This window comes from Ictidomys tridecemlineatus, unplaced genomic scaffold, assembly GCF_052094955.1.
Source record: "Ictidomys tridecemlineatus isolate mIctTri1 unplaced genomic scaffold, mIctTri1.hap1 Scaffold_54, whole genome shotgun sequence".
Taxonomy (NCBI): domain Eukaryota; kingdom Metazoa; phylum Chordata; class Mammalia; order Rodentia; family Sciuridae; genus Ictidomys; species Ictidomys tridecemlineatus.
The window spans coordinates 2368413-2381582 of record NW_027523576.1 but is presented as its reverse complement, the minus strand read 5'-3'; the positions used below and the strand labels follow the sequence as shown (position 1 = coordinate 2381582).

Genomic DNA, 13170 nt, shown 5'->3' with positions numbered 1-13170 from the left:
CTATTTCTATTAAACACTCTGTTTAGATGTTACAGATAAACAAAGGCAAAATCCTTGCCCCTGAGCAACTAACACCAATGTGTACCATACCATGGTGAATTTGGTTGGCCAACAGCCTCAGCGAGAAGGTAACTAAAATGAAAACAAAGACCAAACTGTCACCAGATTTTGGTGGTCACAGGCGAGCATGGCTCTTATAGCTTTAACATCCTCCCATTTCTTCCCCAAAGTGTGTCCAAATGATGTTCCACCAACTTCCTGTGACATTCTTCCTATTCACATGCAACTCTCAAACCATTCCTCTCTGCTCTTCTTGCTAAAAATGTCTCATCTGTGTTATTTCTCTTCTCACGCTTTACCATCTGTTAAATAAATATAGCCAGGATGCCACATCAGAAATCCCCTGTGAGCCCCACTATAATACTTTCACCTACTCAATCAACAATTAACCACTGAATGCCTATTTCATTCCAGGTTTTGGGTTGATGTCTGACATTAGCTGTATGGAAACTGAACCTCTCTTGGTCTTAGGTTCCTTAAAGTAAATAATAACACTGCCTAACCCTCCTACCATCACAAACCTGTCCTGCAGATTAAATGACACAACTTAAGCTGTGTTATAAATCAAGATAAGACACAGATCTGTCACCCTACCTCTACCAACACCACACACATAACTGTAGCGCATACTTTTTCAAAACACACATAACTGACCTCACTGGATTCTCACAAACTGTGAGTTAGACCAAATGGACAAAGAACACTGTTCTTATTGTGCTCCAGATGAAAAACTAAGGTGCCAAGAACATAAGTGACTTCCTCAAGAAGCTAAGACTAGAATCTAAGCCTCTGACCCACAATACAATGCTATTCTTCTACACCTTGATTTTTATTTTAAATACATTTTCATTGGTACATAAAACCATAAAAACTGAACAAATCTACGGTGTACCATTTGATGTTCTGATATAAAACTGTGCAATGTTTAAATGAGGGTAAATTGGGGCTGGGGATGTGGCTCAAGCGGTAGCACGCTCGCCTGGCATGTGTGCGGCCCGGGTTCGATCCTCAGCACCACATACCAACAAAGATGTTGTGTCCGCCGAGAACTAAAAAATAAATATTAAAAAAATTCTCTCTCTCTCTCTCTCCTCTCTCACTCTCTCTTAAAAAAAATGAGGGTAAATTTATCTCTCATTTTTTCATTTCTTTATCGTGAAAACATCTAAAATCCTTTCATCTAATTTTTTGAAATATATAGTACATTATTATTACCTAAGGTCAACCTACTGTGAAAATCAAAACTTCCTGCTCCCAGCTAATGGTAACTGAATACCCACTGGTTAAGATTTCCTTACCCTTCTCTCCCCCACTTTTACTCCCCGCCCCGCCTTTGTTGGTACTGGGGATTGAACCCAGGGCACTTAAACCACTGAGCCACATTCTCAGTCCTTTTTAGTTTTTTATTTTGAGGCAGGGTCTCACTAAGTTGCTGAGGCTGGCATAGAACTTGCAATCCTGCTTCAGCTTCCCAAATCTCTGGGATTACAAGTGTGCGCCAATGCATCCAGCTCTATTTTTACTGTTTTTAAGTAAAAATCAGCATGATTAGTTTAAATCATGAATAGTTTTTGGAAACAAGTGCGATTTTTTCAAGTTATCTAAGAAAACCTTCCCTCAGTTACCAAGACTTCTAGACCTGTGCTATTCCCTGTACCTTGAGATGTATATCAAGCAATAATGTAAAGGCTTCTACAGCGGGCACAGGGGAACAAGCTCTTCTCTGGAACATGATAACCCTGCCATATTTTTTTTTCTTTTAATTACAGGCAGGCAGGGGGCCACAGCAATAGTAACCAAAGCAGGAAAGAAAAATAGCTGATGGAGAGATGAGGATGAATGACCACACCACTGGGCCACAAATGTCAGAGTCCTCAGGATCCCTGGGGCTGCAACAAAGGCAGAATCAAGTCAAAGCCCAAAGAACTCAGGCTCCGAGGACAGGCTCTGTGTAAAGAAGAAGGGTGATGCCTGCTTAGTCGCACTCAAGAAAACCTGTTGTTACGCTCCAACAGGGGATAACAGTTCAAAGCTGCACCTGGGTACTTGGAATTCCACAACTTTAAATCATGTGACACCTTCTAAAGTGAAGCCAGCCCTTATTCACACTACTCTTTGGGCACACCACCAAAGAGTGTCCACAGACAGATCTGTGATTGTTTCAGCTTTCCTCATCAGGGCATGTTCTGAGCATGAATAATCGACCCATGTGGCCATAATTTGAAGCACCAGGGACAATGCCCCAAGGACTTACCCAACTTCTGCTTACACCCAACTCCTTATGTCTACACATAACCATTCCCAAAATTCACCAGGCTAAATGTTTAAAATATGAATAATATACCTACGGGTTCTGTTATTTCCAGAGAACTAAAAAAATATATATGTGTGTATGCTTAAAATCCCTAATCAAGCTTCTTTCAGTGCTTGCCAACCTCCTGCATAAGCCCCCAAACAAGAGCCAAATCTGTTGGCAATGGACCTCACGCCATCCTAGAAAATGGAAGAAGCTGGTAACTCGGTACAGGTATGTCCCCTCCCCATAAAGCCTCTGCAGATGGACAGGCTAGGGGAACACCAATCTCTGACACTCCAACAGGGGGCCCCTTAGATATCAGGAACAGGTAACCTCAGGCCCCGGGGTGTCAACTTAGCTCTGGCCACTCATCACCTCAACAGAGAGCCAGACCTCAGTGGGCTTGGGCTGAATAAAGGGACACCATTCTAGACGTTAAATGAACGCTTAACTCAATTGCTTGAGGTTTTCTGAGGCTATATAGTGGCCCCAGGCTCATTTTCACCCAGTCCTTGGGTGTCCTCAGCCCTGTGGAAAGGCAGGGATGTGATATTTAGTCATCAATGACGCTAGCAACAGGAGCTGGCAGGCAGTGCCACCATGCAATGACTGAGATCCTCGGTTACTTCCATGCAGTTTGCTACTAATTTGCTACACAGACTATGAGAGCTGACCATGTGCCAGGCAAGGGCCATCTATACGGCTTAAAGTTGCAAAACCAAGCTTACAGCACATTTCATAACCCTGAAGCAAGGCTGCCTGATGCTGGCATAACTTTTTACTACTGGCTTTAGTTCATCCATCTCCCTGAGGTATCCCTGGAAAATCCCTGAACTGCAGGCCCACAATGACACGGCAATGTCTAATGCTAACAATACAACTCCAAGTCTAGACTTCTGGAGCAGACTACTACTCCCCATCATTGTGGCACATTATTGTCAGCCTAGATTAAAAAGGAACTATGCTTTGCTCTCAATATTTAGGTTACTAGAAATCTACCTTTTCATTTTTAAGACCTCAGTCTTATAGAGTATTGCATATGAAATAAACAATTCTTTGGCATTTGTAGCTTACTCTGGATATGCTCATTCTTACATTTATTCTGCTTAGATACTTTAAATTTCCTATTCACAAGTGCTGAGGGGGCCACATATTCTAAGGGACCTATTATGCTCAAGAATAAGAGTGATAGCTGAATGCAGTGGCTCACACCTGTAATCCCAACCAATCCAGAGGCTGAGGCAGGAGGACCTCAAATTCAAAGTCAGCCTGGGCAATTCAGTGAGGCCCTCAGCAATTTAATGAGATCCTGTCTCAAAATAAAAATAAAAAACGACTGGAGATGTAACTTGGTGGTAAACTGCCCCCCGAGTCAATCCTCAGGATACCCCTCAACAGCAAAAAAAAAAAAAAAAAAAAGAAAGAAAAGAAATCAATTTGCACCATGGTTCAAGTTGGAAAAGCTCCCCTATACCCCAGGTCTAATCTTCAAATCTCAACTCCCAGCCTATTAAAGCCCAGATAAACTTTTTTAACTCATGACATGCTATATTAGGTCAACTTTAACCTATCAACAAAGACAGTTAATTCTCATTATTCACTGTAATTATATTCCATAAAGTCACCATAAGCACTGAATTAGGTTCTTTTGAGTCTCTGCTCAGACTTTTTGTTGTACTGGGGATTGAACCCAGGGATACTCTACTACTGAACTATAGCCCCAGCCCTTTTCTATTTTGGGGCCCTGTGTAGGGCCTCAACAAACTGCCCAGGCTGGCCTCAAGCTTGTAATCCTCCTGTCTCAAGCCTCCTTGTAATCTCAAGGATTACAGTCTACACCACCATACCCAGTTTATCTCCTTTTTCTTTGTATTTCTGTTCAGAGATTCTTTACTAAATATCTATTGTTGATTCCATAATGCTAAACCCAGAGACAACAGCCTTGTAACTATCTAATGCTGAACCCCACAGGAATTTTCTGTCAAGACTATTGAACCCCTCTTGGCTCTAGACAGCACTTCAGCACCACATTTAAAGGCAATTTTTAACAAAATCCCAAGCATAAAGCATAAAAATGCCAAAAAATAAGGTGGTGCTAAAGAGTCACCCAAAGCACACTTGTTTATATGTATGTAATTTGAGAGCTGAAGAAGGCAAAATATTGCTTTTTTCCACCTCAGCTGGGAACACGTGCACTCAAATTTTTTCCTCACCATGTACTTGCTCCCCAATGTCTAACAAAGCACTGCAATTACTGCTTTCGGGGTTTCAAACACATTTTTGCAAGTAGGCAAATTCATAAATATGAATCAGCTGTATCTGATTATCAGGCCTGAGGCAGGAGACACAGAAAGTACATTCTATACTGTATCCCAGATACAATGATTTTTTTTTCCTTGTTTCAACATCTCCTGTTCTCTTTCCTCTTCTACCTTGGCAGTTTGTACCATCAAGATTTGGCAACTTAGTTCCTAGATTTTTGTTTTGCAGTACTAGGGATCGAACCCAAATCCCTAGCTTCACAAATGCTAGGCAAAGACTGAATTACATTCCCATCCCTATTATATTTTGAGACAGGGTCTTGGCTGAATGGCCCAGGCAGGCCTCAAATTTTTAACTCTCCTGCCTCAGCCTCCTGAATTGCTGGAATTTCAAGCATGCACCACTGTGCCCAACTGTTTTTTAATGTGAATGGGTCCTATTGGTAAGAGGCTGATTTAGCAATATTTGCTTTAATTTGCTTTACTCTTCTATTAAGCCCACACACCAAGACTTCATTAACTTTAGGATATATCTTAACAAATGTTCCACACACACAATTTCCTCCGCCACCAGTTTCTCATACCTGCAACAGCTTTTCTCACTCAGACATTAAACAGACTGGATAATATACTTAGTCATAATTTATTAAGTTTTTTCTATGCTTCACTCAACTTGCAACTGTTCGTATTATACTGTCACATTCAAAGTTGCAAGATGATTTTTATTTATTATTGTTACTACTCTAAATATTAAGTGAATTAAAAGTTGCATAGCAAGGCTATCCAGAAGAGACACACAGAAGAGACACAAAAGTAACATCTTCCTCTGGATCTGTCTAGCCATCACCAGAGGTAGGAGGTAACAACATATAACAATATGAACTCCAATAAGGAGTTAAAAGGAAGTTGACATTACAGAACATTTAAAAGTGAAGATTTTAGCTTCCTAATTACAGCTGCGCAGACTGTTAAAATCTTAAAGTCATAGCTCTACGTCAGTCAAGGGAAGTGGCAACAACTGTGTTTATGAAGTTCTTTCCAATCTTCAAAGGCTTTTATAAATAACCTAACACAAAATACTTTCAAAGCACATTATTCCTTGTAATTCCTGAAACTGTGTGATGTTCTGGAACAGACAGTATCACCCTCTTACAGAGGTAAACCAAATGCAAAGGTTAAGCATGAATAACTTTTTCTGGTCCAAAAACCTTCCTGACATAGCTAGGGGACTTGAACTCAAGTCTCTGGAGTAAGAAGCCAGAGCTGTTTTTACTACAACATTCACAGTTTTTGAATGCAGACCATGGTTATTTATAGCAGAATTGTCTTAATTGTATTGTGTTTTGATCAACAACAACAACAACAAAAAATCAGTTTGCATTCCCTTCCAAATGGAAAAGCAAAGGCAGGCTGCCCAGAAGTGTGAAAACACAGTGGCATGGCAGGGGAAATCGGCCTGGGATTAAAATTTTGCCAAAGTGAAACAACAAATTAAAGGGTTTACATCATTTCCATGGGGCGGGGGACTTTTCAGCCAGATGCAACAGGAACTACACAAGACCAAAAGAAAAAAAAGAAAGACAAGACAAGACCTTAGAAAACTGTCTTGGGTATAAGAAACTTTTGAGGAAAGTATTTTTAAATAAATTCAGAACATGGAGATTTCGAGATAATAAGTAACTTCTCCCATGAACACTCCATGGGGGCTGGGGATGTGGCTCTGTGGTAGTGTTGCCTAGCATGCATGAAGCCTTTGGTTTGATCCCCAAGATCATTTAAAAAAAAAAAAGAAGAAGAAGAAAAAAAAAGAAGTCACTCCATTGGGTTCCCACTTAACGCTGCCCCCCCCCAAAGAGATCTCTTTCAAACTTCCTACTCTACCCTTCTGGCAGTCATGCCAGTCTCCTCCTTAGCTACAGTGGGAAACAATGAGCTTCAAGGCCGTGGGCTTTAAAACACTAGGGCAAAGAATCAAAGTTTTGGTACGCAAAACTGACCTTCAAATCTTAACACGCAAACTGCCGTTTATCGTGTTTTGTCTTTGTTCCAAGTGAGTCTCCTTCTTAGTCAAGGTAGCCTTGGGTTTAGGAAAAAGATTCTAAAACCCTACAAAGTGGGTTAGTACCTTTTAAATAGAGGGGCAAGCAGCGCAGATAAAACTGCAAGAGCCGCCTCCACTTCCCCCCACACCCCCGCACCAGGCTGCTGGTTCCTATTAACCACAGAGAAGGAAATACAACTAGCAACATACAGCACAGATGATCAAAGTGAAACCGATTTTTTTAATCATCTAGCTTAAACAGATGACTACATGCCAGTAAAGCGCATAAAGACTAACTTAACAGCCCCAGCAAGTACTGTCATCCTAATCTGAGACAAGTAAATGTCTCAGTGTGATTAATCAAAGGAGACTACCGAAAACAAAAAAAGAAAAAGAACTTTGCTTTTCGGCGAGGCCTGCACACAGTGCAGGAACAGTGTGCAGTTTTGTTTGGGGCAAGAGGCGGGAAGTGTAGTAAGAGGAAAGAGCCTGGTCCCTGCTACCCATCTTCTGCCCCTTCCCTCAGTCCCGCGCCGCAGCCCTGGCTCGAGGCGGGCCGGGACCAAGCGGATGCAGGGTGCGGGGCCTCTACGTCGGCCCGGTGCCTAGGACTCCCTCCACGAGCTGAATCTCCCGCTCCCGAAGCACAGTCGCTTCCCTTCCCAACGTTAGCCTCGTTTGCTGTCCTGTGAGGACAAGCCGCCTCCTCCCCTCAAGGAAGGCATCCCTGTCCCGCTTCAGGTCAACCCACTCCTAAGGTCCCCTGCAGGCCAGCCCTCACCCAGCTCGGGGCCCGCCCGGTTCTTGCTCACTCACCACAGGGCGGCTCCAGGCTCGCCCGCCTCGGGCCGGCCGGGCCCCCTCAGGGGGCGGCTAGGGACAGAGGCGGGGCCGCCAGGCGCGCGGGGAGCACTCCGGGGGCGCGCGGACGCACAGGCGCGCTCGCGCCCGCGCTCCCGCACCGGCTGCCGTTTAAGCACACGCAGACGCGGGCCGCGCGCGCCAGGCCGTCTCCGCGGCATACCAGAGCGTGAGGAATCCCTGGAATGAGGCGCCGCCCGCCTTCTCCCGAGTTCCGCTGGGCCGCCCAGGCCACGCCCAGGCCACGCCTCCACCACGAGCAGGTGGGGGCCGAGCCCAGGTGAGCCCGTGGGGAGGCGGGGCCGGGGCCCCGAGCTGCCCGTGAAGCTCGTTCCCCTCCCCCGCAGGCCGCGCGCGGAGCGCCAGCTCGCCACCTACCCAGCTACTGCAGGCGCGCTCGGGTGGAGAATATTAGCTGGGCCCCTCCGAGTAGGCGCTTGCAAATAAGGGCACGTGGGCACAGCCCACACAGTGTGCTCCCCGTGGGAACACACACCTTCAGTGCACAAACACAAAGGAACATTTGGTGCTCGCCCAGGTTCCTGCTGCTCAGGGCCAGGCACGTTCGCACACGCTCCCCATAGGTTCCTGCACCCCGCGGACACAGCACCGCAGTCCTGTCGTACTCCGTGGCCTCTAGACTTGCTGCCCCTTACCCGCCACTCAGCCCGCCCAGTTGAGCGCAATTGAATCAAATCTGCGGCACCCACGCTGCCTTTCGCTCCGACCCGCTGTCGTTCCCAGCCTCACACTCTGCAACCCAAGGGCGTAGCAACCCTGCAGCGCCTGGATCCGCGGCGTCCACACCCGAGCCACACCGGCGCGCACAGCTGCCTCCCGCCTCCCCAGCTCCACGCTCCACGGGGCGCCACCCTGGGCTACTCTTGGCCTCTGCCCCTCGTTAGTCACCCACACCCAAGCCACACGGCCGGGACAGGCAGACGGCTCCACGTACCTGAAGGTACAGGTCGCACTTGCTTTGGAAGTCTGCGCTCAGGTGCCACCTGGAATCAGAAGAGCCGCTGCAGTTCAGGGCGCTCAGACGCGGTGGGTTTCCTCCCATTACAGCATTTTACACTCCGCCACTCCACAGCGCGCACACACCCGGGCGCGCTCACACACACACATACACACACACACACACACACACACACACACACACGCTCACTCACTCTCAACCCAGGCGCTCAGAGGCGTCTCTCGTCCCCCGCCCTCTCTCCTGGAGAAGGAAGTCCTAGTAAATCAAAACAGTGTGGAAGGGAGGGAGCCCAGTGGCGAAGGAGGGAGGTCAGAGTAGAAAGCGTCCCCTCCGCAGCTCGCACACCAGTGTTTGCTGTGTTTGGCAAACTCCTGGAGTCCACGACCCGGCCTGCTCTGAAATGGGCCCGGGGAGGGGCGGGGAGGAGGAGGTGAACGTTTCTAATTGGCGCAGGTTCTTATTACAGCGGCAGCGTCGACATGTGACCACGAAAAGAAAAGGACTGTCTTTAATTTTTTCCTGTCATTCTCTGGAGATTTGCTGGGGACGGGACGGGGAGGGGAGGCCTGACATTCCCCCATCCCAGGCCGCCCTTGCCCCCCATTGTTTTTCTCATACTGCCACAATTAAGAAAACATTTGCTTAACATATTCAGCCGCTAACTTCATAAAATAAATAGTGACTGGACTTCCTCTAATTTGCTTTACGCGGCTTCACGTTGCTAACCTCCCGGGCCGTTCTCAAATCTCCGTGTTTAGGAGGAGCCCTTATCATAAGGGCTTTCCCAGGAGAGGGCTTTGGTGAGAGGGAATGAGAACAATTAAAACAAATACATTAGGGCTGGGAAGAAAAAAAAAATGTTTTGCAGTTTTCAAACTGTTTTCCCATCTGCTACCTCATCTGATCCTGTCAACCCAGAGCACGTTACCTCATTGGATCCCAAAGCTGCTGTGTATGTAGGACAGGTACGAATAGCTCCATACTACAGTGAGAGGAGAGGGTTTAACTAAAACAGGTTGCCCTGATCTTGTGGCCCTGGTTAAAGGCATTTTCCTCCAATCCATCCACCTAGCTGATTTGAGCCCTGGAGATGTGACAGCCTAAGTGACATGCACAGCCACCCCTGGATTTCCTGGTTCCTCTCAAAATTCACAAATTGAAGGTGCCCTGTCCTCCCAATATTTTTGCTTAGACTTTCTTTAAGTTCATCAATAGTATCCTAATAGGAAAAGAAATTCTGAGAAAGATCACAAATCGGAGATGTTCATCCTGCCAGATTCAGACAGAGAATAAGGAAAGAATGAGGACTGCTGAGACAGATTCCAGACAGTGTGGCAAAACAGGGAAAGGGTTCCAGATTCAGACCTGGATTTGAATCCCAACCCACCTGTATTCATTAGGAAACTTTGGGCAAGTTATCAAGCCTCGGTTTTCTCATCTATTAAAACAGATGATAATTCTTCCTTTGAGGAGGTATTGGAGGGGCAAAGGACAAGGGAATAGTTACCTCTCCCCTTTTTCTCTCCTCCAGACTAGTCTTGCTGAGCAATTTATAGACACCCACTTATGCAGGAGGAATAGAGAAACAATTTGCCTAGATATTGCAAATGAATAATGATGACAAAATAATACAACTGCACATTTATAAAAATGGCCCAAGGTTCACAAAGTGTTCCCACATATCATTATCTCATTTGATCTTTATGACAACATTGCCATTTGCTTGCTACTAAATGATTTCCATTCAGGGTCAGTGCGGAGGTCCTAAAGCTGCCTTTGTAATTTCCATCACTGCTTAGAGTGAACCTTACTCTGAAAATAACTCATGGGGACAGAGGAACTTTTCTCATGGACATGACCAGTCTTCAGCCATCGCATGGATTCATCTCACTCCTTGCCTTACATCAGCAGGAGTGTGACTGAGCTCTGGCAGCATCCAAGCATGGTTGTTTTAGTCAAGTTGTTTTAGTTGTATAAAGTAGCAACATACACATTACCACCAAAAAAAAGTTAGCTATAAAGGTATAGGAGGGGTAGGCACAGTGGCCCAAACCTGCAATCCCACCAACTGAGGCAGGAGGATTGCAAGTTAGCAAGACCCTTCCTCAAAATAAGATTTAAAAATTTTTAAAGGACTAGGGATGTGGCTTGGGTATATATGTATAACAACTATATATATATATATATATATATATGTATGTATGTATATATGTATAAAAACTATACCTGGGTTCAATTCCTGGTATTGCAAAAAAAATGAGAGAAGGGGGCGGGAGATGGAAGGAAGGGGAAAAGGTTTTAGGTATAGGAAAACTGGAATTAGAACACAGCACACAGTGTACTTTAGCCTAACAAATGACGCATAGAGATTCTATTTGTAAGATTAAAAATAAAATGAGGGCTGGAGTTGTGGCTCAGTGGTAGAGCACTCACCTAGCACATGAGAGGCCCTGGGTTCGATCCTCAGCACCACATAAAAATAAGTAAATAAAGATATTGTGTCCAACTAAAAAATAAATATTTAAAAAATAAAATAAAATGAGCCAGGCTCAGTGGTACATACCTGTAATTCCAGAGACTTGGAAGGCTAAGGCAGAAAGATCACCAAGTTCAAGGACAGCCACATCAACTTAGCAAGACCTGTCTCAAAAAAAAAAAAAAAAATTTAAGAGCTGGGGATGTATCTCAGTGGTAAAGTATCCTTGGGTTAAATCCCCAGAATCAAAAAAACAAAACATTAAAAAAATAAAATGAAAAATAATTTTAATAGAACATAAATTTGTGAAAAAACTATATATAAGTAGGTATATATGTATAAAAACTATATATATATATACACGCACATATATAGTATATATACATACACATATATATAGTCAGAAGCTGAACACAGTGACACTCTGTACTCCCAGCTACTGAGGAGACTGAATCAGGAAAATCACTTGAGCAACCCAGCTTCAAATAAATGAATAAATAGATAGATAGATTAAAAAGGTAAATTGTATGTTAAATCTTTCACCACAATTTTTAAAAATGTCTAAGGAACTAAAGAAAAAGATTTGGCAAATCAAAAAGAAAGCAAACACTATTTAAGTAACTCACTAAATAAATAAAAGTAGGCTGTACATAGACTACTGAAGAGACTGTGTTCCAAACTAAGGCTTTTACAAATGCACCAAAAGTTTATTTTTAAAAAAATCAAAATAATCAAGTAAGTGGGTGCCTGGAGTTAAAGAAGAAATAAGATTGGCCCAGAGTTGGTCATCGTTAAAACCATGTTGTGGATATGAAGAGAAGGATGTGGGGAGACTAAGGGGAGTAGTTCTACTGTTCTGCTACTCTTACATATGTTTGAAATGTTTCATATTAACCATTTTTAATTTAAGAAAAAAAAAGGAAAAAGAAACACAGAGGGCCAAAGGATGCTTTGTGGACTGATATTGTGGCTGTCACCCATGGGCTATGAAGGTGTTGATCAGTCTTTCTCTTTTTCGTTGTATCTCCTCCCCCATCCAGCTCTTTCTTTCTGCCAAGGAGATCCCTGACGGCTTTGGCTCCCTGATTGTGGTCCCTACTACCCTTTTTGGTTTCTACCACCGCCTTCCCACAACTACTGCGGTACCTTCATGGTCTTGTAAATGACTTTCGGAACTGACTCCTTTTATACCTACATGGTTCACACTACTCAGAGGGACAATCTGTCTCCTCTCTTTCTACTAATCCAGAATTGGCTGTCATCTGATCTGCCTGGAAGTCATGCATCCCAAAGGCTCGGTGGAGTCAAGCATAGTTCAGAAATGAGAAGCATAGTCCACTGCCAGCTGCAGGAGTGGCATGGCCCCAAGACTGCCACACGTCGAAAGGTTCTCAGGAGTGCAGTTAGCTAAGAATAAGGTGTTTGCCTTTCTACAATCCTTCATCTCTTCCATTAGTGAATGCAATGTGAAGAAGTTTCATTTTCCACACCAAATGGAAAACCAGTGGAAAAATTTGAAATGATCTTATTTCAATGACAGTGTACTGAATAGAAAGTCGTGTAAAATAATATTAACAATAATTCCTAATGTTTAGTGAGCATTTGCTACTTTCCAGTACCATTCTAGGTGCTATTCACAGTATTATCTAATTTAAACCTCAAAATGGTCCAGTAAGTACAGTTGATCCTTCAACAACACAGATTTAAACTGCATGGGTTCATTTATAGGCAGATCTCCCCCCCACCCCAAGATTTGTAGCCATTTGGAAAAAAAAAAAACTCTCAGATGAACCACAGAGAAAAAGAAAGGGAGGGAGGGAAGGAGAAGAAAAGGGGGAGGGAGGAAAGGGGAAAACAAGAAAAGGAAAAAGTATGCCATGAATACATAAAATATATGTCTATTTTATCACTTACTACTATAAAATTATACACAAATCTATTTTAGAAAGTTGAAATTTATCAAAACGCACACACACATACACAGGTGGTGCATGGCACCATTCTGTCAAGAGCAATGTCAACAAACTTATTAAAGATACAGTTATTAAATCATAACTGCATAAAATTAACTATAGCACACACTGTACCACTGTAATAATTTCGTAGCCACCTGCTGTTGCTATTTCAAGAGTCAAAAGTTATACACAGACAATTTTCAACTGGTAGGATGGGGAGGTTGACATCCCTAGCCCCTGC

General features: G+C 44.0%; 1 protein-coding gene and 1 long non-coding RNA gene across 10 annotated transcripts in view; one reads left to right on the top strand and one right to left on the bottom strand.

Annotated features, from left to right (window-relative positions):
- Positions 1-8836, bottom strand: part of LOC144373980 (uncharacterized) — an 86779-nt gene extending 77943 nt beyond the window's left edge. For 4 of the 9 annotated variants that reach the window (XM_078036954.1, XM_078036956.1, XM_078036955.1 and 1 more), the window contains exon 1: positions 8475-8685. In XM_078036954.1, the coding sequence (XP_077893080.1) occupies positions 8475-8582 (108 nt within the window). In that variant the 5' untranslated portion in view covers positions 8583-8685. The other 5 variants (XM_078036958.1, XM_078036961.1, XM_078036962.1 and 2 more) reach the window with 4 other exon arrangements.
- LOC120891596 (uncharacterized) lies at positions 7635-12562 on the top strand. The gene is made up of 2 exons (XR_005736082.2): positions 7635-7799; positions 12015-12562. It is a non-coding gene; the product is annotated as an uncharacterized LOC120891596 (long non-coding RNA).
- The last annotated feature ends 608 nt before the right edge of the window (positions 12563-13170 follow it).